The sequence below is a fragment of the Rhinoderma darwinii genome, chromosome 2 (assembly GCF_050947455.1).
Source record: "Rhinoderma darwinii isolate aRhiDar2 chromosome 2, aRhiDar2.hap1, whole genome shotgun sequence".
NCBI classification, from domain to species: Eukaryota; Metazoa; Chordata; class Amphibia; order Anura; family Rhinodermatidae; genus Rhinoderma; species Rhinoderma darwinii.
In genome coordinates this window covers 353123755-353151656 of record NC_134688.1, presented here as the reverse complement: position 1 = coordinate 353151656, position 27902 = coordinate 353123755, and the positions used below count along the sequence as shown (strand labels likewise).

General features: G+C 42.5%; 1 protein-coding gene across 2 annotated transcripts in view; it reads right to left on the bottom strand.

Annotated features, from left to right (window-relative positions):
- Positions 1-27902, bottom strand: part of CNTN2 (contactin 2) — a 67775-nt gene that overhangs the window by 18290 nt on the left and 21583 nt on the right. Inside the window, exons 2-14 of one of the 2 annotated variants that reach the window (XM_075853776.1) lie at positions 23365-23453; positions 21968-22109; positions 21635-21810; positions 21419-21514; positions 16494-16703; positions 14914-15016; positions 14059-14234; positions 13432-13568; positions 7076-7205; positions 5269-5419; positions 5022-5149; positions 4506-4681; positions 377-497 (exon numbers count right to left, since the gene is read on the bottom strand). In XM_075853776.1, coding sequence (XP_075709891.1) covers positions 377-497; positions 4506-4681; positions 5022-5149; positions 5269-5419; positions 7076-7205; positions 13432-13568; positions 14059-14234; positions 14914-15016; positions 16494-16703; positions 21419-21514; positions 21635-21810; positions 21968-22109; positions 23365-23419 — 1801 coding nt within the window. In that variant the 5' untranslated portion in view covers positions 23420-23453. The remainder of the gene's footprint in view (positions 1-376; positions 498-4505; positions 4682-5021; positions 5150-5268; positions 5420-7075; positions 7206-13431; positions 13569-14058; positions 14235-14913; positions 15017-16493; positions 16704-21418; positions 21515-21634; positions 21811-21967; positions 22110-23364; positions 23454-27902) is intronic. The other variant, XM_075853777.1, reaches the window with a different exon arrangement.

The window sequence follows — 27902 nt, the reverse complement described above, 5'->3', positions numbered from 1 at the left end:
TTTCATTAGTCTATGAATAACCTTTATTTGTTGAAACCGTAATACCCCTTTAATCTTTGGGAGGCTCATAGAGTGGCAGGGGAATATATTTCTGCTGAACTTTAAGTACTTATCAGGTTATTTGGGATGCCAATAATACATTTTTTTATTTGAGTGTTTTGTTGACTTCTGTAATCTTGTCAAAAAGGCTGTGCCATTAAGGATTTAGAAATTCATCATCAGAGCTTCTGTTATAACTTAACCTTCTAATATTATATTACAAAAATGTAAAATCTTCAACAAGACGCATTGATTATCAATGTCAATCTTTATCATTACACGTAGTGAAGTGTGAAGTTTGCTAAAGATATCACAAAGACGCAAACCCCACTGTTACCTCGCACAAGCAGAGAAGCTGAAGCGGAGGCTCGATCCACCACAGTCTGGGCTGTGCATGTGTATTTCCCAGCATGCCGCAACTTTGTATTAATAATATGAAGATCCCCAACAGATTCATCCTGAAAAAAATGCATTGATCAGACACACTGTTACTATGAATGTATTACATGTAAAGCTATCCACACACAAGAGTCTACGTCTAATCGATGGTGGTATCACTGCGGCCTCACGTGGGTATACAAACTGCATGAAATCTATCTTTTCTACTTCTTGTGAGGGTATGTGCACACACAAACTCAAAAACGTCTGAAAATACGGAGCTGTTTTGAAGGGAAAACAGCTCCTGATGTTCAGACGTTTTTTTATTCAAAGCCGCGTTTTTAGCGGCCGTTTTTGGAGCTGTTTTTGTATAGAGTCTATGAAAAACAGCTCCAAAAACGTCCCAAGAAGTGACATGCACTTCTTTTTCGTGGCCGTTTTTTTACGCGGCCATGTTTGTAGGCGTTCTGCTTCCGATTTCTCAGCTGTTTTTTCGTCCGTTTACGGCCCGAAAAACGGCCGAAAATAAGCCGTGTGAACATACCCTTACACTGGAGACTTTTTCGAGATAAAGTACAAATTATATATAAATTATCATATGAATTCTGCAATGAATAATGAATTTACTAGATACAACAATCCCTAAACATAGATTTTACATCAGCTGTGATATCATATAGCGTTGGTAGTCTGATATGATGCATGAAAAGTTTAGGTTTTTTTCAAATGGTTAAACATGGCATGATTATGAAATGTTTAGTACTAGGAGGAAAGCCCTTCAACTCAGAAAACAAAAACAATGACCACATTAGGCAAAGCTGTAGCTCGACTTCACTACACCCAGGGCAAATATTCCGTTTGGTACCCCCCCCCCCCCACACACACACGTACACCTAGAACTTAACCCGATTTATCCCTCCTCACCTATAAAATGTAAATCAACTACAGTAAAACCTCTTTGAGATGACCACTCAAAATTGAATTGGAAAGTGGTCTTCTAGGGTGGTGGTCTTCTCGAAGATGGCCAGTATGAATTATACATAGTGGAACAGAAAGTCTGTCACAAAAAATCTGGACTAGATAAGCGTTTGTTTCACTGAATATATACAGTGAAGGAAATAAGTATTTGATCCCTTGCTGATTTTGTAAGTTTGCCCACTGTCAAAGACATGAACAGTCTAGAATTTTTAGGCTAGGTTAATTTTACCAGTGAGAGATAGATTATATTAAAAAAAACAAAAAAACAGAAAATCACATTGTCAAAATTATATATATTTATTTGCATTGTGCACAGAGAAATAAGTACTTGATCCCTTTGGCAAACAAGACTTAATACTTGGTGGCAAAACCCTTGTTGGCAAGCACAGCAGTCAGACGTTTTTTGTAGTTGATGATGAGGTTTGCACACATGTTAGATGGAATTTTGGCCCACTCCTCTTTGCAGATCATCAATCATTAAGATTTCGAGGCTGTCGATTGGCAACTTGGATCTTCAGCTCCCTCCATAAGTTTTCGATGGGATTAAGGTCTGGAGACTGGCTAGGCCACTCCATGACCTTAATGTGCTTCTTTTTGAGCCACTCCTTTGTTGCCTTGGCTGTATGTTTCGTGTCATTGTCGTGCTGGAAGTCCCAGCCACGAGCCATTTTTAATGTCCTGGTGGAGGGAAGGAAATTGTCACTCAGGATTTGACGGTACATGGCTCCATCCATTCTCCCATTGATGCGGTGAAGTAGTCATGTGCCCTTAGCAGAGAAACACCCCCAAAACATAATGTTTCCACCTCCATGCTTGACAGTGGGGATGGTGTTCTTTGGGTCATAGGCAGCATTTCTCTTCCTCCAAACACGGCGAGTTGAGTTAATGCCAAAGAGCTCAATTTTAGTCTCATCTGACCACAGCACCTTCTCCCAATCACTCTCAGAATCATCCAGATGTTCATTTGCAAACTTCAGACGGGCCTTTACATGTGCCTTCTTGAGCAGGGGGACCTTGCGGGCACTGCAGGATTTTAATCCATTACGGCGTAATGTGTTACCAATGGTTTTCTTGGTGACTGTGGTCCCAGCTGCCTTGAGATCATTAACAAGTTCCCCCGTGTAGTTTTTGGCTGAGCTCTCACCTTCCTCAGGATGAAGGATACCCCACGAGGTGAGATTTTGCATGGAGCCCCAGATCGATGTCGATTGACAGTCATTTTGTATGTCTTCCATTTTCTTACTATTGCACCAACAGTTGTCTCCTTCTCACCCCGCGTCTTACTTATGGTTTTGTAGCCCATTCCAGCCTTGTGCAGGTCTATGATCTTGTCCCTGACATCCTTAGAAAGCTCTTTGGTCTTGCCCATGTTGTAGAGGTTAGAGTCAGACTGATTAATTGAGTCTGTGGACAGGAGTCTTTTATACAGGTGACCATTTAAGACAGCTGTCTAATGCAGGCACGAAGTTGATTTGGAGCGTGTAACTGGTCTGGAGGAGGCTGAACTTTTAAAGAGGCTCTGTCACCAGATTCTCAAACTCCTATCTCCTATTGCATGTGATCGGCACTGCAATGTAGATAACAGCAACGTTTTGTTTTTTTAAAAACGTTCATTTTTGGCCAAGTTATGAGCTATTTTATATTTATGCAAATGAGCTTTGACATGGACAACTGTGCATTTTTTTTTTCGTTATGTCCAACTGGGCATGGATTGTGTTTTTAACTGGGCGTGTTTATGTGTATGACGCTGACCAATCAGTGACCAGTCAGCGTCATACACTCCTCAACATCTGCACGCTCCTCTCCTGAAATATTCTGTGCTGCTGTGAACTCTGCTCTTACCATTACGTAGCTCTCAGTCTGTTACCTCTCCTCCACTCCTGTCCTCAATAACACCTTCACATGATTGGCAAGTACCACCCCGCACAAGATCCTACTGCACGGCTGACAGCCGTCAGCTGTATAGCTAACGGCACGGTTGTGTTGGAAGCGCGCCCTGCTGTGTCTCACTTAGCAGCTGGGTGTGTTCCCTTCATCTAGCTGCTACGTTCTATCCTGACCGCCGGTGAATTCTCTGTGCGGTCTTCGTAGTGCTGCTACCCCGTTTACCTACGGGAGCAGAACACGGCTCCTGAAATACTCTGTGCTGCCTTAAACTCTGTGGACAGGTCAGGATCCTGTTTTTTTTAAATGCTGCTGGGGAACCCGCTCGATCCACTATATAAGGCTGCGCCTCCATCCTCTTCTGCCCCAGTCACTTATTCCCAAGCACTGTAAACTTTCAGATTGGTTGCGCTGTGAATATATTCGGAGAACGTGATTGGTTTATGTGCAGGGTAATGAACATACAGACAAGCAATAGAAGACTGACTACTGCTTGTCTGTATGTTCATTACCCTGCATATAGGGATCCATTCAATAATACACTGGAACTGGACTCCACCACTAGGGGAGAGCGGATGGTAACGTGTATCTTTGTTTTTAGTCTGCCCTGTAGACACAAAATAAGAATATTTTATACCTGACAAAATGTAGTTTACCTATATACTTAAAGAGGCTCTGTCACTAGTTTATTAATTCTCTATCTCCTAACTAATCTAATAGGCGGTATGATGCGGATAACTACAGTTATTTGCAAAGTTATGAGCATTTTTCTAAATATGCTAATTTGGCTATACTTGCCAAATGGGAGGTGACTCTTTCTTTTCACTCTGGGCGGTGTAATGTTTTCTGTATGACTCTGTCCAATCAGCTTACAGCTTCTCCCCCTTCCCTGCCCAGCAACACAGCGTGATCATATAGTATACAGCTTCCATTCCCGACAGTGTTTTCAACTGGTGATATCTGCGGTTGTTTCACAGATAGAACTGCGATCCTGGTGTCATATGAAAGATTAGAATCTCCTCTTTCATATTCCACCAGAACATTAAAAAAAAAGCTCATAACTTCTAAAATAATAAACTTTTTTGGACACAATTTAACTAGCATTATCAGTGTGACAGCGCTTATTAGATTAGCTAGGGGATAGAGTATTACTAAACTAGTGACAGATCTGCTTTAAATCAGAACATGAATGCAGTATATGAAAACAAGCGTTAGGTGTCACTCACCCCTGAAACTTTTTGATAATGTTCTTCCTCCTTCTCAATATTTATGGACATTCCATCCAGTTCCCATGTAAATGTGAGGTCCATGGTAGGATCATGGGAAGCATGGCATTGTAATGTAACACCGTCCCCCTCGTTGATGTCTGATCCTGAAGGAGCCAAAGTAATTCTTGTAGCTTCTGGAAAAAAAAGGTGGGAATTCTCAGTCAACAGAAAAACTGTATGTGACATTGCCATATAGATGCTGTGTCTTTAGCCGTGCCAGTACGCAGCTTGTAGAATTTTTTCCCTAAGATGAGGATTATTATCTTCTGCCTGGTGGAGATTGTTTTACCTTCCTCTATAAACTCTGCAGTAGAGTAAGTTGCACTAGATGGACTTCTGTCATTGACCAACCCTACTATGTTACTTTGTATATTTTCTAGTTTTCATATATAAATATTTTACTCAAATCTTTTGCTTAACATCCTCAGACAGACAATACTGTACTGCTTGTACTTTTATACAAAGGTATCTTACCCCTCACACTAAGGATGCCAGTACTGTTGGACTTTCCCATGAGATTCTCTGCAAAACAGGTATAGTTCCCTTCATCTGCACGAGAGATATTCTTCAAGATTAGTGTTCCATTAGCAGTGATGGCGATCCTGTTAACAAGAGATGTTAGATTAATTGTTAGAATTGTATTCACGAATATGAACCTGCTACAGTACGTACAACGCAAGACTCAATAAGAGAAGCTTTGTTTTTGAACCATGCCCCCTACCTGCTACTGTTCCGTAAAAGTTCAGTCCCTTTACTCCATACGATTACTGGGGTTGGGGCAGCCCGTGGGTTACAGCGTATCGTGATTTCCCCACCACGAGCTGCAGGAATCAGAGGTTTCACTGGTGACAGACGAAAGTCAGGCGCCATAGCTTCGGGGCAAAGATAAGGAAAAAAAGGAAAAGAGTAAGTTTCTTATTGAGTAGAATTGTAGACAAGATCATACTGCAAGACATAAAAAGCAGGAATGAAGCTCTAGATGTTTAGAGAAAATAGATGACATTGGACATACCATAAGGCTAAGACTTGAGGGTATGTTCACACGCACTGTTTTCAGATGTAATTCGAGTGTTTTACGCCTTGAATTATGCCTGAAAAAACACCCATAATATGCCTACAAACATCTGCCCATTGCTTTCACTGGGTTTTACGATGTTCTGTTCCCACGAGCCTTTATTTTACGCGTCGCTGTCAAAATACAGCGCTTAAAATGACGGCTCGTCAAAAGAAGTGCAGGACACTTCTTGGGACGTTTTTGGAGGCGTTTTTCATTGACTCTATTGAAAAACAGCTCCAAAAACGGCCGTAAAAAACGCAGTGAAAAACGCGAATTTCTACAAAAACGTCTCAAAATCAGGAGCTGTTTTCGCCTGAAAACAGCTCTGTATTTTCAGACGTTTTTGGTCACTGCGTGTGAACATACCCTTAGACTCTGCATTTGTCAATTCCATTGTTCTGCTCTGTCAAAGGTGCAGAAGAACGAAATAGCCTGAGTGCCAGATCTGTTGCACGATGAACACCAATGGCGCCTGACAGAGCCCTTTGAGATATAATAGGGTCCGTGGTAGTGGTCGTCATTGTAACAAACAAAATAGTGCTGCATTTGGGCAGCTTTGGAGTAGAATAAATTGTGCACCATAGCAAGTTTTGGGGTACAAAGGGTTACGGAGTGATGTTACGGCTGGCAGTTTTTCCTCTGTTATGACAGGCTAGGGCCCCATGCACACGACCGTATTTTTTCCCTCCCATAAATACTGGCCGTAAATACGGGTCCGTTGTCACACATTTTTAACCCATATTTACGGACCCGTATTCCACCCGTATTTACGGACCTGTAAAAAAAGGGGGCTGGAAATGATGTCACATGATGGCTCAGACGCCATTTTCTCTGCTTCTCTTTATTCAAAAGTTGAAATCCCCTGACGTCGCCGAGCAACGCTCTCGTAATTACGGGTGTACACACGTAGCCACCAGTAATTGCGGGAGCCCCATAGACTTCTATGGGCCTGCCTGTGCCGTAATTATGGCCTGAAATAGGACGTCCTATATTTTTTAACGGCCCGGGCACCTTCCCGTACGCAAACGGGAAGGTACCCTTGGCCAATAGAAGTCTATGGACCCGTAATTACGGGCGTTTTTACGGTCGTGTGCATGGGGCCTCAGGGAGTGAGATATGAAAAGAAGGCCAGGATTAGGAGGGACACTTCACTGCCACAAGTAGGAGAATGGACAGTGATTTATTGCAGTGCCATCTTGTGGCCAAAATTAAAATGACATGATCAATAAACCTTTATTGCAGAAGAATAAATGTTATTAGAGCAATACTATAATGTACATTTTCTTGTGGTCCCTTGAACGCTTGTATTGACCGTAGACTTATATAATGATATTTCCTATATTTACTATATGGTCCCTGGGGAGATGACAATGTTAGAAAGAAACTGATGTTATGGAGGGTTTTAGTTTTCAATATGGTATTGTGAGAAAGTGTCTAGTAAGTGTTCTGTTATTTTACTTCTATATCTTACCTTGGACATTGAGTTCTGCACTTGTATAAATGGTGCCATGCTTGTTTCCTGCTACACACTGGTACATGCCTGAATCATTTAGATTTAAATTGGCGATTTTCAGTATCCCATTGCTCACTTCTATTCGTGCCTATTTCAAAGTTGAAAAATATTTCCTATTAGAGGCCACATTGTTATTACTGCAATTGTACTGTGCATGAACTGCATCAATGTTAAAGAAGTTACACAAAGGATTTTACCACAGGAAACAGATGTTACAATAGTGTGAACAGGACATTTAAGTGCCCTTTTTGTTCCCATCATTATGCTTTTCTTGCATTTTTGTAAATATTACTTTCTATTGACTTCAAAGAAAAAAAATACAACTGAAGTCATTATATTTCTAGAATAACGTCTTTAAAAAAAAAAATATCATAAATAAATAAATATTTCCACCAAATAATTACAGAAAATGCCAATATTAACTAGAGTTTTGTATTAGCAAGAGGTTCCAATATATTAATCAGAAAAAAAAAAGGACTTCTTTATGTTTTTATTGTCAACATGAGTAAATAAAAGATTGGTGGTTTATGGCAAAGCTATCTGTAATGACGGGGGTGGGGAGACAGACAAGTGAGCCCTAATCTACCCACCACTCAGTCCCTGCCTACTTGCAACGACCCGCCCTAGGCGACGGGGTACGACTGGGCGACGGTCCCTACGCTCAATAAGTGCACGACAGACAAACAGACAAGGGTACACAGAGCTAGGGGGAGAAAGGGGCAGTTGCCCACGGCAAAACCGTGAGCAACAAGAGAAGTGTACAAGCCGAGTCAAACCAGAAGAGTACGAGGTGCCAAACGCAGAGCAGAAGAGTAGTAAACAAGCCGAGTCAAACCAGGAGTGTACGAGGTACCAAACGCAGAGCAGGAGAGTAGTCAGCAAGCCGGGGTCAATATGAAGCAAGGACAATGGTACAAGAAGCTGCAGCAGGGCCAGGAAACCAAACGAGAAGAATCACAAGCAAAGGAGGAACAGGAAAGGCAGGTATAAATAGACAGAGGGCGGGAGCTAGCTCCGTCTGGCCAGGCTGTGATAGGTTCTCCCACTCCTAAGCCTGCCACCCTGAGTGGTGGAAGATGGAGTCAGTCTCACAGACATAGAAGCAGGTGCAGACTGATTATCTATGGACGTTAACCCCGAAGCTGTGCCTGGCAGATCCTTTACAGTACCCCCCCTTTTATGAGCGGCCACCGGACCCTTTCTAAGTGGACCTGGTTTACTGGGGAAACGAAGGTGAAACCTCCTGACCAATATCCCAGCGTGAACATCCCGAGCGGGTACCCAAGTCCTCTCCTCAGGCCCGTATCCTCTCCAATGGACCAGGTACTGGAGGGAGCCTTGGACCATCCTACTGTCCACAATCTTGGCCACCTCGAATTCTGCCCCCTCAGGGGTGAGAACAGGGACCGGAGGTTTCCTCGAGGGAGCCAAGGACGGCGAGCAGCGTTTAAGGAGGGAGGCATGGAACACGTCGTGTACTCGAAAAGATGGGGGCAACTCCAATCGGAAGGAGACAGGATTGAGGACTTCAATGACCTTGTACGGCCCTATAAACCGGGGAGCAAACTTCTTGGACGGGACCTTAAGGCGCAAATTTTTAGACGATAGCCACACCAGATCCCCGACCATAAACAAAGGGTTAGCAGAACGTTTTCTATCTGCCTGAGTTTTTTGTATGCTCTGGGACGCCTCTAGGTTCTTCTGAACCTGAGCCCAGACTGTGCACAGTTCTCGATGAACGACCTCTACCTCGGGATTGTTGGAACTACCAGGAGTAACGGAAGAGAACCGTGGATTAAACCCAAAATTACAGAAAAAGGGGGAGACCCCTGACGAGTTACTGACCCGGTTATTAAGGGAAAATTCGGCGAGGGGAATGAATGAGACCCAATCATATTGACAGTCAGAGATAAAACACCTTAAATATTGTTCTAGAGACTGATTAGTCCTCTCAGTTTGGCAATTAGTTTCAGGATGGAAGGCAGAGGAGAAGGACAGATCAATCTCCAACTTTTTACAGAAGGCTCTCCAAAACAATGAAACAAATTGTACCCCTCTATCAGAAACAATATTGACAGGGACCCCATGGAGACGCAGGATGTGTTTGACAAACAAGGTAGCTAACGTCTTAGTATTGGGTAGTTTCTTGAGGGGCACAAAATGGCACATCTTACTGAAGCGGTCTACTACAACCCACACCACCGACTTGCCTTGAGATGGAGGCAAATCGGTGATAAAATCCATGGAGATATGGGTCCAAGGTCTCTGGGGAATGGGCAAAGAACATTGTAAGCCCGCTGGTCGGGACCTGGGAGTCTTGGACCTTGCACAAACTTCACAAGCGGCGACGTAGGCCTTAACGTCTTTAGGCAACCCAGGCCACCAATAGTTTCTGGCAATGAGGTGCTTGGTACCCAGGATGCCTGGATGGCCAGATAGTGCAGAGTCATGATTTTCCCTAGTACCCTTAGCCGGAATTGCAGGGGAACAAACAGCTTGTTCTCAGGAAGGCTCCCGTGAGCTAAACCTTGATCAGCCACAATTTCAGAGACTAAATCAGAATCAATAGCGGAAATGATTATACCTGGAGGCAAAATACAAGCAGGATCTTCCTCCGAAGGAGGGCTGGCCATGAAGCTACGTGACAGTGCATCAGCCTTAACATTTTTAGACCCAGCCCTATAGGTAACTACAAAGTTGAATCTGGTAAAAAATAACGCCCAACGAGCTTGTCTCGGGTTTAGCCTCCGGGCAGATTCTAGGAAAACCAGATTCTTGTGGTCGGTAAGGACCGTTACCTGGTGCCTAGCCCCCTCCAGGAAGTGGTGCAACTCTTCAAATGCCCATTTAATGGCTAAGAGTTCGCGGTTGCCAATATCATAGTTACTCTCAGTGGGTGAAAACTTCCTGGAGAAGTAGGCACAGGGACGGAGATGGGTGAGGGACCTGGTACCCTGGGACAAGACAGCCCCCACTCCCACCTCGGACGCGTCAACCTCCACGATAAATGGCTCCATTTGGTTGGGCTTAACCAACACCGGGGCCGAGATAAAGCACTTCTTAAGGGCCTCAAAAGCCTGGACAGCCTCAGGAGGCCAGTGGAGGAGATCAGCACCTTTGTGAGTGAGATCCGTAAGAGGCTTAGCGATGACCGAGAAGTTAGCAATAAACCTCCTGTAATAATTAGCGAACCCCAGGAAGCACTGTAACGCCTTCAGGGAGGCAGGTTGGACCCATTCCCCCACAGCCTGGACCTTGGCGGGGTCCATGCGGAATTCATGAGGAGTGAGGATTTGGCCCAAAAATGGTATCTCCTGCACCCCAAACACACATTTTTCGGTCTTAGCAAACAGTTTGTTTTCTCGAAGGACCTGGAGCACCTTCATGACATGCTCAATGTGGGAGGACCAGTCCTTGGAAAACACAAGTATGTCATCAAGGTACACTACAAGAAATAACCCCAGGTAGTCTCTTAGAATCTCATTTATGAAATACTGGAAGACCGCGGGAGCATTACACAACCCAAAGGGCATGACGAGGTATTCGAAATGACCTTCGGGCGTGTTAAACGCAGTCTTCCACTCATCCCCCTCTTTGATGCGGATAAGGTTATACGCCCCCCGTAGTTCAAACTTAGAGAACCATTGGGCCCCCTGAACCTGATTAAAGAGATCAGGAATCAGAGGAAGGGGATACTGGTTCCTTAGAGTGACCTTATTCAAGTTTCGGTAGTCAATGCATGGCCTAAGACCACCATCCTTCTTCCCTACGAAGAAGAAGCCAGCACCTACCGGAGAAGTAGAGGGGCGAATGTAACCCTTGGCCAGGCATTCCTGGATATACTCTCTCATGGCTTCATGTTCGGGACAAGAGAGATTAAATATCCTACCCTTAGGGAGCTTAGCTCCTGGTACCAAATTGATTGCGCAATCATATTCTCTATGAGGAGATAACACTGCGGAGGCCTCCTTAGAGAAAACATCGGCGAAGTCCTGAACAAACTCAGGTAGCGTGTTCACCACCTCAGGGGGAGAAATAGAATTAACAGAAAAACATGACGTCAAGCATTCATTACCCCACTTGGTAAGGTCCCCAGAATTCCAGTCAAACATGGGATTATGCAACTGCAACCAGGGAAGGCCTAAAACCAAATCGGACGATAATCCCTGCATTAACAGTACAGAGCACTGCTCCAAATGCATGGAGCCAACAAGGAGTTCAAAAACAGGGGTATGCTTTGTAAAATAACCATTAGCAAGAGGAGTGGAGTCGATACCCACTACCGGGACAGGTTTAGGCAAATCAATCAAAGGCATAGCTAGAGACATAGCAAATTCCACAGACATGATATTAGCAGAAGACCCTGAATCCACGAAGGCACTGCCGGTAGCAGACCTACCACCAAAAGAGACCTGAAAGGGAAGCAAGATTTTATTACGTTTCATATTTACGGGAAATACCTGTGCGCCCAAGTGACCTCCCCGATGATCACTTAGGCGCGGAAGTTCTCCGGCTGCATTCTTACGCTTAGGACAGTTGTTCACTTAATGCTTGTCATCCCCACAGTAGAAGCAGAGACCATTCTTCCTGCGGAAATCTCTACGTTGTTGGGGGGACACGGAGGCCCCGAGTTGCATAGGTACCTCTGACTCTTCCGGGGAGGAACGAAGCAACGGAACCTCGGGAGGCATCATGGGGGAGTCAGAGGAGAAAACATCAAGACGTTCAAGTCGTCATTCCCTGAGACGTCGGTCAAGTCGTACCGCTAAAGCCATAACCTGGTCTAGGGAGTCAGAAGAGGGATAACTAACTAGCAGGTCTTTTAGGGCGTTCGACAGACCCAACCTAAACTGGCACCTTAAGGCAGGGTCATTCCACCGAGAAGCTACGCACCACTTCCTAAAGTCAGAGCAATACTCCTCAACAGGTCTCTTACCCTGACGTAAGGTCACCAGCTGACTATCGGCAAAAGCAGTCTTGTCAGTCTCGTCATAGATGAGTCCGAGAGCAGAAAAGAAAAGGTCAACGGAGGAAAGTTCAGGGGCGTCAGGAGCCAAGGAGAAGGCCCATTCTTGGGGCCCTTCCTGGAGCCGGGACATAATTATACCCACCCGCTGGCTCTCAGAACCCGAGGAGTGGGACTTTAAACGAAAATAGAGCCTACAACTCTCCCGAAAGGAGAGAAAAGGCTTCCGGTCCCCTGAGAACCGGTCGGCAACTTGAGGTGGGGTTCAAGAGGTGAGGTGAGGGGGACTACCATGGTAGCATTCAGGCTCTTTGACCCTCTGAGCCAGGGCCTGGACCTGTAGGGAGAGACCCTGCATTTGCTGAGCCAGGGTCTCAAGGGGGTCCATAGTGGTGTCAGGGACCAGGGTAGACTAGGTATTGGCTTGTGATTATGTAATGACGGGGGTGGGGAGACAGACAAGTGAGCCCTAATCTACCCACCACTCAGTCCCTGCCTACTTGCAACGACCCGCCCTAGGCGACGGGGTACAACTGGGCGACGGTCCCTACGCTCAATAAGTGCACGACAGACAAACAGGCAAGGGTACACAGAGCTAGGGGGAGAAAGGGGCAGTTGCCCACGGCAAAACCGTGAGCAACAAGAGAAGTGAACAAGCCGAGTCAAACCAGGAGAGTACGAGCTGCCAAACGCAGAGCAGAAGAGTAGTAAACAAGCCGAGTCAAACCAGGAGTGTACGAGGTACCAAACGCAGAGCAGGAGAGTAGTCAGCAAGCCGGGGTCAATATGAAGCAAGGACAATGGTACAAGAAGCTGCAGAAGAATCACAAGCAAGGGAGGAACAGGAAAGGCAGGTATAAATAGACAGAGGGCGGGAGCTAGCTCCGTCTGGCCAGGCTGTGATAGGTTCTCCCACTCCTAAGCCTGCCACCCTGAGTGGTGGAAGATGGAGTCAGTCTCACAGACATAGAAGCAGGTGCAGACTGATTATCTATGGGCGTTAACCCCGAAGCTGTGCCTGGCAGATCCTTTACACTATCTATCAATTTCCATCAGAAGAACTAATAGGGATTGTCCAGAGAAGACCATCCCTTTAGGCTGGAACATGGTCCTGAAGTTTTGTCCCCAAAAAAGCACTTAGTTCCACAATTTTGGGGCATGCCCCAGAGTAAGGAGACTCGGTGTGTATTGTCTTAGCTACTAGCAGCTTCGTGTCTCTCGTGCATTGTACAGGCTACAGCAGAATTTCACCCTCCACATAACTATATTTATCTATAATACTATAATACAGTCAGTTGCCTGGTGACAAAATTCTAAACACATACATTTTCGGTCAAGTTTTCCTCACCTGTGATGTTATTGATTTTCCATTTCTCAACCAGCGGATCGTAGGACGGGGTTTTCCAGATGCTGCACAGTTCCATATAAGATCAGAATCAATTTTTGCCTCAGCGTCAGAGATAATATTGAGCCATTCTGGCTGTGCTGTCATGTAACGAGAAAATGATACTGGTAACAACTTAAATGGGACTAGATCCATACAGAACATGCTGAAAAAGGAAAAGTGTCACCTCCCAAGCGCGAATTTGTTTTATTATGGAGTTCCAGCTCCTTCAAGTGGCAGAATTTTATCTTTAAACTCTATATCTATGGAGAGGATTAGCAGTTTTTCATCAGAAAATGGAGCTCTGACACTAATAAAAATATATATCAGAAATTGATCAGCATTTACATTAAAAATTTTTACAACAAAATGGTGTTCAAGGGTGGATACAATGTTTTATTGACAGACAGATCCCGTTGTATTCTTATTGTATAACAGTTCCCAATTGTAACCTTAAATAACATTTTAGTTTTCTTCCTTGCAATTGATCTGACAAACTTAACTCTAAATTTATAAAATGGAGAGTGCTCATGTATGGTTATAAGTGTACAAAGGAAAACCAGAGACAGGTTGTGTACATTGATTCCTCACCTTGCACTATCACACGTCCTTGGTAGGTATCCCTGCCTTTAGAGTTTTCAGCTTCACACTCATAGGTTCCATCATCCTCAAAGCTGACACTTTCAATATGCAGAACAGGGTCTGAAGCGAACCACTGAGGGGGCTGTGATGTATCTACCTTCCTCCATCGAATACGAGGTATCGGGCTATAAATGATATTCCATTGTGTTAATGAGGGAGAATACTATATAAGACCTATACAGGTTGGGAGAAGTTTGACTGTGTATCCCTGCCACAATGCATCATTGTCTATTTTTGTATAGAAATGTATTATGTGGAGACGCTCTATGTATGAGGCTTCGTTCACATCTGCGTCAGGGCTCTGTTCCGATGTTCCGTCTGAGCTTTCCATCGGAACGGAGCCCTGACTGACACAAACTGAAACTGTAGGTTTCCGTTTCCATCACCATTGATTTCAATGGTGACGGATCCGGTGCCAATGGTTTCAATTTGTCTCCGTTGTGCAAGGGTTCCGTAGTTTTGACGGGATGAATACCGTAGTGATGGAAACGGAAACCTACGGTTTCAGTAGGTGCCAGTCAGGGTTCCGTTCCGATGGAAAGCTCAGACGGAACGTCGGAACAGAGCCCTTATACAGATGTGAACATAGCCTTATGTGGAGATGCTCTATGTAAATATTTATGGGAGACTCGTGTAGAATAGTACAGAGGCAAGATAACAGTGTGGAGTGGAGAGCAGGTTCCGCATGAGTGATCATTGAACTAGACTAGCCTTTTACAGTTTATCGTGTCATACATCCCTGATATCAATATCTAAGAACAGACATGTCTGTATCTGAACACATAAAAGATTGAAGATACTTACTTTCCAAAGGCAAAGCATTCGAATGTAACTGACTGCCTGGAAAGAGTATAGGTCTCAGCTGGGAAACGCACTTTAATACTGGGGGCGAATAACCTTGGCTCCGCTGCAAGATAAAATAGCTATAATTCATTATATTATTTAATGAACTAATTCATAATATTAATGTAAGATATTTTGTGAAGCTTATGTTTGATATAACTTTCTATCAAAATTTCAATATTAGGCCCCTATATAATACATACATACTGTCCAATAACTTTATATACCCTATGTACTCTTAATTTTCAGACAAAAAAATGGAGGTGTCAGTTGAAGTCATTCAGTCAACACTGTATAGATTATTTGGTGGTAGACAAACCGAAAAAAGGGCAAAAGTGATCACGGACAAATCCAAATATAAACTGGGTTTGGGTATCAAATACAGAGTTACCATATGGAGTACATTTAGACAACAGTGAAGTACAGTGGAGATTATGTACAGGAGGTATATTTTCAAAGTACCGAGAGATCCTGTCAGAATACAAGGAGCAGAGGACAAGAAGAGCTACCAATGTCTTGCAATTCTTTCTAGGCTTCTTCTAATAGGCAAGAACTGTGTCCCGCATCAGGATAATCAACATATGCAAGAACTTGTTCAACACTTTTTTGGCTTTCGTGCTTAGAGAGGCTCTGTCACCAGATTATAAGTGCCCTATCTCCTACATAATCTGATCGGCACTGTAATGTAGATAACAGCAGTGGTTTTTATTTTGAAAAACTATCATTTTTGAGCAAGTTATAAACAATTTTAGATTTATGCTAATTAGTTTCTTAATAGACAACTGGGCGTGTTTTTACTTTTTACCAACTGGGCGTTGTACAGAGGAGTGTATGAGGCTGACCAATCAGTGACCAATCAGCGTCATACACTTCTCATTGTTCCATCCCAGCTTCTTTCACTGCACAATCACACTGTAACAATGGGCTGGAACAATGAGAAGTGTATGATGCTGATTGGTCAGCCTCATACACTTCTTTACAACACCCACTTGGTCAAAAGTAAAAACACGCCCAGTTTGTCTTTAAGAAACGAAATCTAAAATTGCTCATAACTTGCTCAAAAATGATCGTTTTTCAAAATAAAAACCACTGCTGTTATCTACATTCCAGCGCCGATCAGATTATGTAGGAGATAGGGCACTTATAATCTGGTGACAGAGCCTCTTTAAGACAGAAAGGATGTATTAACTCCATACAATGCACAAACTACCCAAACAACAGCCTTGTCCATATCCATAACATCTATATCTCTGAAATACAGTAATAATGCCAAACCACAGATATAATCAATGTTAAAAGCAAATCCATCTAATAAGACCAGCTAGCTGTTGTGAACCCGGTGTCATTTGGATGAATTCCGTATACTATGTAGAGGGGTGTCTATGTGATATGTGGCCAGCTGATTTACATATAAAGTGCCAAAAGTGCTGACACCTCGGTGACATATCACAAATAGGTAATTTTTTTTAATTAAAAGAAGTCTATTATTTCTTAATTCATCTTAATGGTTGACCTTTCTGATAGATTGATCTAAAACTAACCTTCTGTAGTGATACTAAGCCGAGTAAAGCTACTGTAAACACTTTTGGTTGTAAAAGCAATGTGACTTGTGGTAAGACAGGAATATCCCCCTTCATCTTGAGCATCTGTGCGCGCAATGTACAAGTTTCCTGTCACCTGGGACACAAATCTTCTGCTATCAGTGGGTAGAAACACTGGAAACTCATTCAGTAGCCATCTGTATGACAAACCTATAAGACATTGCAACATAGATTAGAGATAACCAAGCAGAAAAGATAACAGAGTGCATAAATCATCAATGGGAATTTTTCTTTGGTGAACTGGATGTATTGGTTGGGCATACTGTACAGCCCTCGATATTGTCATGAAATACGTCCTAATCTGAGAGTTGTTAATATATCCAGTACAATTCTAAAATATGAGCAGCATGATAATAAAAGATAATAGAGATTTTGGTAGATGCAAAAAAATTGAACATCAACAGTGAAAGAGGATTTCCACCAAAAAATGTAAAATTAGTCATATTGTAATGATGGGGGTAAGGAAACAGACAAGTGAGCCCTAATCTACCCGCCACTCAGTCCCTGCCTACTTGCAACGACCCGCCCTAAGCGACGGGGTACAACTGGGCGACGGTCCCTACGCTCAATAAGTGCCCGACAGACATACAGACAAGGGTACACAGAAGCAAGGGAAAAGGGGCAGTTGCCCACGGCAACACCGCGAGAAACAAGAGTGGTGAACGAGCCGAGTCAAACCAGGAGTGTACGAGGTACCAAACGCAGAGCAGGAGAGTAGTGAACAAGCCGAGTCAAACCAGGAGTGTACGAGGTACCAAACACAGAGCAGGAGAGTAGTCAGTAAGCCAGGGTCAATATGAAGCAGGGTCAAATGGTTAAAGAAGCTGCAGCAGGGCCAGGAAACAAAACAAGAATCACAAGCAAGGAGGAACAGGAAAGGCAGGTATAAATAGACAGAGGGCGGGAGCTAGCTCCGTCTGGCCAGGCTGTGATAGGCTCTCCCACTCCTAAGCCTGCCATCCTGAGTGGTGGAAGATGGAGTCAGTCTCACAGACATAGAAGCAGGTGCAGGCTGATTACCTATGGGCGTGGATACAGACGCTGTGCCTGGCAGATCCTTAACACACATTAGTAAATCTGAAATTTATGGCCAAAGTTTAGTAATTATGTCTTGTTTTCTACATTTTTCTATTGCAACATGAAGTGCAGCTATACTTTTGAATTAGCCAACAACGGGCTGTCATTTAGTCAAAATGTATAGAAAAATCTCGGTATCTCTAGAAGAAAATAAAACCTAATTACCAAATGTTCTGATTTACTAATATGTTGTCAAGTTTAAGTTTGGGTAAGAATCATCTTAAAACTGGTGACATTTCTGCTATTTAAAGCACAACACACTGAACATAGAGCAGAGGAGGCTACTTAGCAAATATCACAGCCCACCAAACAAAGACAGCAACACCGAATGTGTGCTGCCCCTCACCCATCCACCCCTCAAAGAATGGATATGCTGTAGGTGATAAAGAAGTGCAATTAGATAACTAGGGGGGGGGGGGGAGACGGGGAGACGAGCTCTCTTGGTGTCCAGGGGTTTTAAAATGATGCACCCCCCAATTCCAAAAGTTCAGCATCATACATGTCAGGTATAATCTCTAGTGTTCTTTTTCATGAAACATACTCCCTATTTCCCGTCATCTTTATCCCCTCCCAGTGTATTATTTTCAATGAAGGGCTGTTGGCCACTTTACCACATATCTATGTAGGGTCCAGAAGATTTAAACGTTTCTTTCATGGCTCCATCCCTCACATGCTGCTCAACACTGGCTCTCTAAAATTAGCAATTATTCTCTACTGCCCACTAAGCGCCATGTGGTTACAGTGGGCACCTGGCACACAAATCTATTGACTAAGTCTTCAATGCTCTAAAGAGAAGCACTCGTCATTCCCCAACTCCTACAGCTTTTTAAGCAACTCGGATACAGCCAATTGGTTGCACAAAGAAACTTAAAAGGCAGAGCATTGTTTGTGCTTTATATTTGTCTTTTTTATCTACCCTTCGCCCTTACCCTGTATGTAACCGTACGTGAAGGAGCTATCTGATGACAGTAGTGAATATTTATTTTATAGCTAATATAGATCCTTTATCACAACATTACGTTATCAGCAGTTAGACTCATCCAAACATAGCTTTTGCACTAGGGCTCAGAACCTATAAAAAAATGGACCCTTAGGGCTTGTCCACGCATAACGGAATTGCTGCAGAAAATATTTGCCGCAATTCCATTAAAGGTAGCAGACTTTCTGCACGCGGAAAAAACGCACCATTTCCTGCATTTTTTACAGCAGAAAATGGTGTGGATTTTGCTGCGTTTTTCTCAATGTTGTGAGATGGTGACATCTCCTCCGAAAAACGCAGCAATTCAGTCTACATTCTGTAGCAGGAATTGACATGCTGCGGTCCGAAAAATACACACCGCAGGTAAATTTCTGGTCGGAAATTTTACACGGCGTGTGGATGAGATTTGTTAAATCTCATCCACTATGCTGATACTGTATTCTGCTGCAGATTTTCTGTCCCCAATTCCGGACATAAAATACGCAGCAATTCCGCTACGTGTGGATAAGCCCTTACACCTCTCCTGACATGTCTGTTTAAGTAAATATTTGCATTCCCCATAAAATAACAATTCTGAAGCATCTTTTCTTGGAACTCTGCATGAGGCCTCATTTACACGAGCGCATTATACGCGCGTGCGACGCGCGTGCTTTTCACGCGTGTCGTACGCACCTATAATAGTCTATGGGGCTGTTTAGACGATGCGTGAATTTTGCGCTGCGTGAGTGCGTTGCGTAAAACTCACGACATGTTCTATATTCTTGCGTTTTTCACGCAACACGCACCCATTGACTTCAATGGGTGCTTGAAAACAACGCATGCCACACGGACGGTCCTGCGTTGCATGCGCGAAAATCACGCAAGAGCTGTCAAAAGGATGAATGTAAACAGAAAAGCACCACGTGCTTTTCTGGTTACAAACATCCAAACGGAGTGTCAAATTAGAGATGAGCGCACCGAACTTCACCGGGTTCGGCCGAACTCGTTTTGACCGAACCCGGCAAAAAATGTTCGGGTACGCGACGTCAGGAGACAGTCACTGCCCACGGTGCTCAAAGACTTAAACTGTTTCAGCACCATGGACAGTGACTTTCGATCACAATATACATATACGTGTAAAAAAAAACAGAAGTTCGGACTTACCGATAAGTCCCGGCTCCTTCCTCCAGTCCGACCTCCCGGGATGACAATTCAGGCCAAGTGACAGCTGCAGCCAATCACAGGCCAAGCACAGGCTGCAGCCAATCACAGGCTGCAGCGGTCTCATGGCCTGCCGCGTCATCCTGGGAGGTGGGGCCGGATGACAAGAGAGGGACGCGTCACCAAGGCAACGGCCGGGATACCGGACTGGAGGAAGCAGGCAGTTCATGGTAAGTTTGAACGTCTTTTTTTATTCACAGGTTGGTGTATATTGTGATCGGCATTCACTGTCGAGGGTGCTGAAAGAGTTACTGCCGATCAGTTAGCTCTTTCAGCACCTTGGACAGTGACGGGCGTCGACTACCTCATCGCTATGATGGCGGCTGCGTGAAAATCACGCAGCCGCGCATCATACACGGATGACACACGGAGCTGTCAAATGCCTTTTGCGCGCGCAAAAGCAGCGTTTTTTGCGCGCGCAAAACGCACACGCTCGTGTAAATCAGGCCTTACTCTACAATTTGTCTGTTGCTCCTCCTAGAAATGTATAAATACATTGACAACTGGGTGTTACCAGTCTCCTTGTCAATGACACATGTCTCTTCACACACTCACACTATTCAATCAATACTGACAGTATCACATTGTGTAGAGACACCCGATTGACAATGGGAATGGTTATGCCTACATGTCAATTAACTATAGTTTTCCAAGAGGAATAACAGAGGAGAAAATATGCTTCAGAGCTGCCACGTACTCTTTAAGCTACATCTCTGCTCGTGTTTTTTTTCCCCACAGTATCTTGAGCTGCAAATGTACTAGACATATGTTATACATTATATCTTATTATATCTGTATATTACACCATTCAGTACAAGATAATGACTGGCAGAATGAACAGATACCTCGTACTACCTTAAAATGGTGCACTATTCTTCCAGTAAAGTCACCTAACTATTCCCCTTCCAAACAAGCTACACCCTTGCCTTTATTGTATATTAAACATGGCATTAATGGTATTTTTTTTAGACTACATGGGCGCCACAGAGATTGTTAGGTTTTATTTGTAAGATAAAGCATAAAAATGTAAAGCAATTTAAAGTATATTTTTCCATTTTAATAATTGTTTTGTTTACTTTTAGAGTGCAGAACAGAAACCCCTTGTAAAAGCAGTGAATTGATTTACCCATTGGCATATTTGAGATTTTCAGTGGTAGGACTCTAGGGTCAGCAGATGTTCAGGGATGTACCTCACAGCATGAGATATGACGCCCGCTATGTGGCTGCAAGGATTAGCAGGTGACTAGGGCTTTCTCTTTGTCTAGCATTTTATTTGTTTCCCTAAGCTCCTGCCATCTTCATTTGTTTTTATATCATTTTGAAGGGCATAGCAAGAGAGCTCCAGACGCCTTTAGATTGTTTATACACAAGGGCAAGGGTTTTTTGTACTTTGTGCCACTCCTAATCATTTCCAAGCTGTGTTTCTCAACCATATCACATATGCCCTAATGTAAATACTCACCAAATATCCCCTATACTATTGCTGATAAAGCTAAGCATTCACTGAATTTGTATCCAAAATAAATGTATCACAGTTTAAGAAACAGGACATGATGAGTTGGCGGCAATACAGATGAATGGACAAACAGACAGGAGATCCATGGATTACCAGGGTAGTGCTGCGGAGGATTACATGCCAACATTACTCCCCATCCTTCTGTTGTTTTAACTGTATCTCTCTCCTCCGATGGGAACTCATGCAAATCTGAGGTATAATACAAAGAACAAAAGACCATTGATTGAGTAATAATTCTCTACATGCAAACACAGAGTTAATAAAGTGTGCATTCATAATACAAGAAGTTTGTTTTTTTAGCACACTCACATCCAAAGCGCAGTGAAGCTTCATTACTAAGCACTGTACCACTTGGGTTAGAGGCGACACATTGATAGGTTCCGGTGTGCTTAGACGGAGTCGGGTTAGAGATGGCCAGGTTCCCTCCTACTAGTTGGTAACTTGAGTTTGCCATAAGGTTGAGCTCTGTGCCATTTAATTTCCACCTGCAAGTATGCCAGAGAAGAACATATTTAGTTGCCGTAGCATCAGACTAGTGACTACTAGTCAGTTGAAGTCACGGACAATGGTCATGTTTACACTATGCTCATTTTCTTTACATAAAAATGGCTAAATCTATGACATTTGATTTCTTGTCCATACCTATAAGTTGCAGAAGGGATGGCTCGGGCATGGCAAGCCAGGGTGAGTTGCTCTTCGGACCCGTCTGGAAACAATATGTTCTGTGGTTGCTCCTCAAACACTGGTCCATACCCTCCACTTGATTCTTTGATTGGGTTAAAGGCTAATTGAAACAAATAAGTTCTATTTTAAGGAACAATTATGTTGCAAGAAGATTTGCTATGATTATAGATCTGCACATAAAACTATTAAAGTGAAGATAATAAAATCTAGTCAGAAACAATTGTGTTAAAAGTTTCTTTGTAGCTCCATATCGCTTCTTCCTGTTCGAGAATTTACAATTACTTTGTTAATCTTCATCATTATGTTCTGTCCATACTGAGACACAAAACGTAAAGAGCTTTAATGTACAGGGTCCCCAATGGCGTATATTAATAGAGGTTTCAGTTTGGAGTACTCTATACTGATGGGTTTCTACCTTTAGTTCAGAGTAGCCATCACAATGAGGTTTGCCGTCATGGTAGAGTACTAACTACAACACATCAGATAGAACACAAGTGCTTCATCTTCTTCTTCCATTAGAATCCATCAGTGCTGGAAACATATGCCACTTAACTATGAATGTAGTTACAGCTATAGAGAATTTTGGATCCTATGTTTCCTGAGTAGGACCGCACAGAGGAAAGATTATCATAGTGCCGTTAACCTCACAGGAAGTGAATATACATTGCAGAATATCCTCATTATTCAATGTAAAGAATATGAAGAATATAGCGAACATTAGACTATATTTTGTATTGCTTTACATGGTCTTAGATTTTAACAATTCAGACAATCTGACCTATAGCAAACAGAATTTTAATTGGCGGCTCTGGTGACTGAACAGTTTGTTACAATGGATTTCCACCCAAAAGATAAATCTAGATATATGCAGAGAAATTGGCATTTTCTTTTTTTTGGTTGCAGCCATATTGTTTACATATTTGTCACCTTTGAATTAGTTTCTCAGTAACTGATGGTAAAACATCGTTATTGATTGAGAATGTTGTTAAAATGGCAGTTTAACCATCCATTTCTGCAAAACTAATTAAGAAGTAACACCTAATTTGGCTGTACGTCTTATTGTCACTTTAACAAAAATGGTCACCACAATAAAAAAGAAAATGCCAATATCTCTGTAAGTAGTAACCTCCAAGTTATATGGAGCCATTATAGGGCAACTATAGGCTTTTGGGATACTATGGAGCCACAGAGGCTTCGTGTACACCCTCCTATATTGTGTGTAAAATTTTCATATAATTATATTATATTATATAAAGTACAGATAGGGCAATATGAATCTTATAACGAAAAAGGAAAGACTCAAAGTAAAGCAAGAAAGAGAAGGATGAAAATAAAGCTAAATGTCCTGAACTTACCTGAACAGCAGAGAAGAACAGAAGACAGGAAGAAGGCAGAGGAAGGAGGCAGCATGGTGCTTCTACACAGGGAGAAAATAGACGTGTAACTGCAATAAGGAAAGACTTAGGCGGTATTAGTAGGAATACGCTGCATCCTATACTTAGTACAGTCAAACCTCTCCAAAACACCACCTTTCTGATAAGACCACCTACACTAGACCAGATTTTTCTGTGACCTTATTTTTCTGTGACCTTATACTGTGTCTTTTGCATATTGGCACTCTTCTCATAGAAGACCACCCCACCATTTTCTCTGCAAGTGTTGGTGGTTGTCTCAAGGAATCTTCACGGTCTTATCATAACATGCTCTGGAATAGCTTGAAGACTCAAAACAAGCCAATTTAAAGTTCTAAGTAGAGGTGAGTGAATCGAGTCTACACAAATTTGTTACAAATTTCCAAAAAGTTCTGGATTTCTTCGCAGCTCCAAAACTTTTGGGATTCGTCCAGCACGAGTAGTTAAAAATGGCGGCCGCCATTTTACAAATCAGAAAACAAGAAGATAGAGAAGAAGGAGCATATGACCTCAGGTGGCAGCCCCATAATGCCAGCAAACAGCCCTTCCTCTAGCACAGCCAATCATGAGGAGTATAGGTGTGAGTCACTGATGAGCCAAAGCCACTATAAACAGCCCAACCAGATAATGCTGCTGAATATAGATAGTGGATTAGAGTGTTTTATAGCGAGAAGAGAATAGATAGATTTACAATAATTTAACAGATACATTTTAGAGAGAGATAGTAGTCAGTCAGTGTCATTGTGTTAGTTAGGCAGGCACAGGCCTCCACTGCTTTGAGTGAGTGCCAAAATTGGTTTATTATTTTGCATCAAGTGACATTTTTTTTTAATCATTAGAGTAAAAAGTCATTGCTTCTTCACTTTCCAGGATGATCAGGCACGGTGGATGAATATATATATATATATATATATATATATATATATATATATATAGATAGATAGTATTTTTTCCTTCTTTAAAATAACACCAAACATGTTGCCACTCTCCAAAAAGGAATAATTTTAGAATCATTTGTTAAAAAGCCATTCCGAAACCACCTTGTGTGTATAAACACCTGCAGGCAAATTGATAATTTTTTGGACCATTTTTCTATTTTAAAAAGCATAAAAAGTCCGACAGTGCACTGTATTTTTCAAACAGGCTGTTTGTTACCACCAGCTACTATCCATTTAACCATAGCCATATTTGTTTCTAATGCTGTCTTGGATTTAAAGAGCTTAAAAGGGCTTGGATACAGTCCTAGAAGACCTGAGTATCATACTTAGGCCTTATTCACACGAACGTGATATATGTCCGTGCTACGCACGTGATTTTCAGTCGCACGGACCTATGTTAATGAATGGGGCCATTCAGACTGTCAGTGAATTTCACGCAGCATATGTGCGCTGCGTAAAACTCACGACATGTACTATATTTGCCCGTGTTTCGCGCAGCACGCACCCATTGAAGTCAATGGGTGCGTGCAAATCGCGCACGGCACACGGAAGCACTTCCAGGTGCCACGCGTGATTCGCGCAACAGTAGTAAAAAGAATGAATGAAACAGAAAAGCACCATGTGCTTTTCTGTTTGTAAACATTCATACAGAGTGTCATAATGATGCCGGCTGCGCGAAAATTACGCAGCCACGCACCATATGCTGATGCCACACGAAGCTTTTGCGCGTGCCCCACGCCTTTTTTTTTGCGCGCGCAAAACAGACATGTCCGTGTGAATAAGGCCTTAGTGTAATTTTTAAGGACAATCGGGATACTTTCAATTCGCGACAATTCTATACAGACCAAATAGAATCTGACAGCTGTTTCAACTAATTTCCGGAAATTCGCTCATCTCTAGTTCTAAGTTTTGGGAGAGAAGGTAATAAACATTTTTATCTCTTCGATCTTCTGTAACTAAATTATTGCGGTTTTTGATGGCCTTGCAAGTTTGTTCTGCTAAAAAAAATTGTTTTTTTTCTTAGATATTGACAATTGTGACATTCTTTTTATTCTCACCTAATGCTAAATATAAAGTTAAATCCTTTCCTATTTTGGACTTTCTTTTGTCCTCTACATCTCTCTCACCTTTTTTTTAAATTTAAGTCTAAGAGGCACTGGGAACATGACTCAGGTATTTTTTCAGATAAGAAATGGTATAAGATTTTAAATTCTAATCAGTGCCAGGCAGCTGCTGCTAAGACAAATCATAGGAAGTTTCAAAATGGGCATAGATGCTCATGAAAAGAATAAAGTTTTGCCTCTATTCAAATCACAATTGAGACCACACACGGAATATTGTGTACAATTTTGGGCCCCTGTGTATAAGAAGGACATAGCTGAACTAGAGCGGATGCAAAGGAGGACGACCAAGGTAATTAAGGGTATAGGCGGATTGCAGTACCAAGAAAGGTTAACAAACTGGGGCTATTAAGTTTATAAAAAAAGACCAGGGGGTGATCTAAGTACAATCTACAAATATGTAATTTTTTTTCAACTTTATTAACTATGTAACTATGTAACAGTGTTTACCTACTGTAGCTATTATCATGAAATGACACAATTTATGCTAATAGCCAGATAACACTACCCCCCTTCTTTTTTTTTTATATAAGATTGGGACTCCTTCTTCTTCTAAATGTCCTAAATGTGATATCCCTGCTGCACATGTCTTCAGAGCCTGGTATACCGGACTGTTGTTCTGTCTATTATTGAGTCTAGGCTCTATTCCATTTATATGTGTTTTGGAATTTGGAATTTTTATCTTTCTACCATCGCAGCATATGAATCCTTTGGTGAGATTATTATTAATGATAAGACCTCTTATTTTTAGGTAGTGGATTGCACTTCAACCTCCGACTTGTTTACACGACCGTGGCAGGTGTAGAGTTTGACTAGGGCTATACATCTGTCAAACCATTATGCAGATGTCCCAAGGCGAGTCTTGGAGGACACAAACCTCCCATGGAGCAGAAGGTGTTTAGAATGGCTTAATTTAGCTAGTGCAATTGTAATGCTGGTTTTTAGTAATTAGTTCTAACTTTTTAGCATTGGTCAAAATTATTAACAAAAGTTTGAATTTTTTCAAAATCTCTTTCAAGGGCGGGGGAGGGCGATGGGTGGATAGGCGATAGATAGATAGATAGATAGATAGATAGATAGATAGATAGATAGATAGATAGATAGATAGATAGACACCAAGAGCATGGTCATGGCATTTTAGCTACAGTTCATGAGTAAGTGATAAATCATGCTGCAGTTAAACCATCTTCACACAATTTTTAAAGATAAGAAAACTCCTTTAAAGAGGCTCTGTCACCAGATTTTGCAGCCCCTATCTGCTATTGCAGCAGATAGGCGCTGCAATGTAGATTACAGTAACGTTTTTATTTTTAAAAAACGAGCATTTTTGGCCAAGTTATGACCATTTTCGTATTTATGCAAATGAGGCTTGCAAAAGTACAACTGGGCGTGTTGAAAAGTAAAAGTACAAGTGGGCGTGTATTATGTGCATACATCGGGTCGTGTTTACTACTATTACTAGCTGGGCGTTGTGTATAGAAGTATCATCCACTTCTCTTCACAACGCCCAGCTTCTGGCAGTGCAGCACTGTGACGTCACTCACAGGTCCTGCATCGTGTCGGCACCAGAGGCTACACTTGATTCTGCAGCAGCATCAGCATTTGCAGGTAAGTAGCTACATCGACTTACCTGCAAACGCCGATGCTGCTGCAGAATCATCTGTAGCCTCTGGTGCCGACACGATGCAGGACCTGTGAGTGACGTCACAGTGCTGCACTGCCAGAAGCTGGGCGTTGTGAAGAGAAGTGGATGACACTTCTATACACAACGCCCAGCTAGTAAAAGTAGTAAACACGCCCCGATGTACGCACATAATACACGCCCAGTTGTACTTTTACTTTTCAACACGCCCAGTTGTACTTTTGCAAGCCTCATTTGCATAAATACGAAAATGGTCATAACTTGGCCAAAAATGCTCGTTTTTTAAAAATAAAAACGTTACTGTAATCTACATTGCAGCGCCTATCTGCTGCAATAGCAGATAGGGGCTGCAAAATCTGGTGACAGAGCCTCTTTAAGTTCATACATGATTTTCAAAAAGTGAAAACATATGAAGACCATAATCACATAACCAGAAATGCAGTGCAGACAAATCTGTGACTCGCTCCCCCCTTGATCATTTCTTGTTGAAATCTTCATGTCCCAACTTTCCATCTGCGGTGAGTGTTAAATGTATGACGACATATAAATATCCATTATGAATATTGCAGATGGATGCAACCTCAAGGGATGCCCATGAGTAATCTGTACTATGTGATATTACTTCTGATCTTGTATTGACCTTGACCTTGGACTATACAATACAATCGAATGAATGTGTCTTCACAGCATATCACACAAGGTGTAGACACAGATATAGAGGTGATACTGCATCTTATCATTTCCTTGATAATATTTTACAGCCTGTTCTGATAAGTCAAA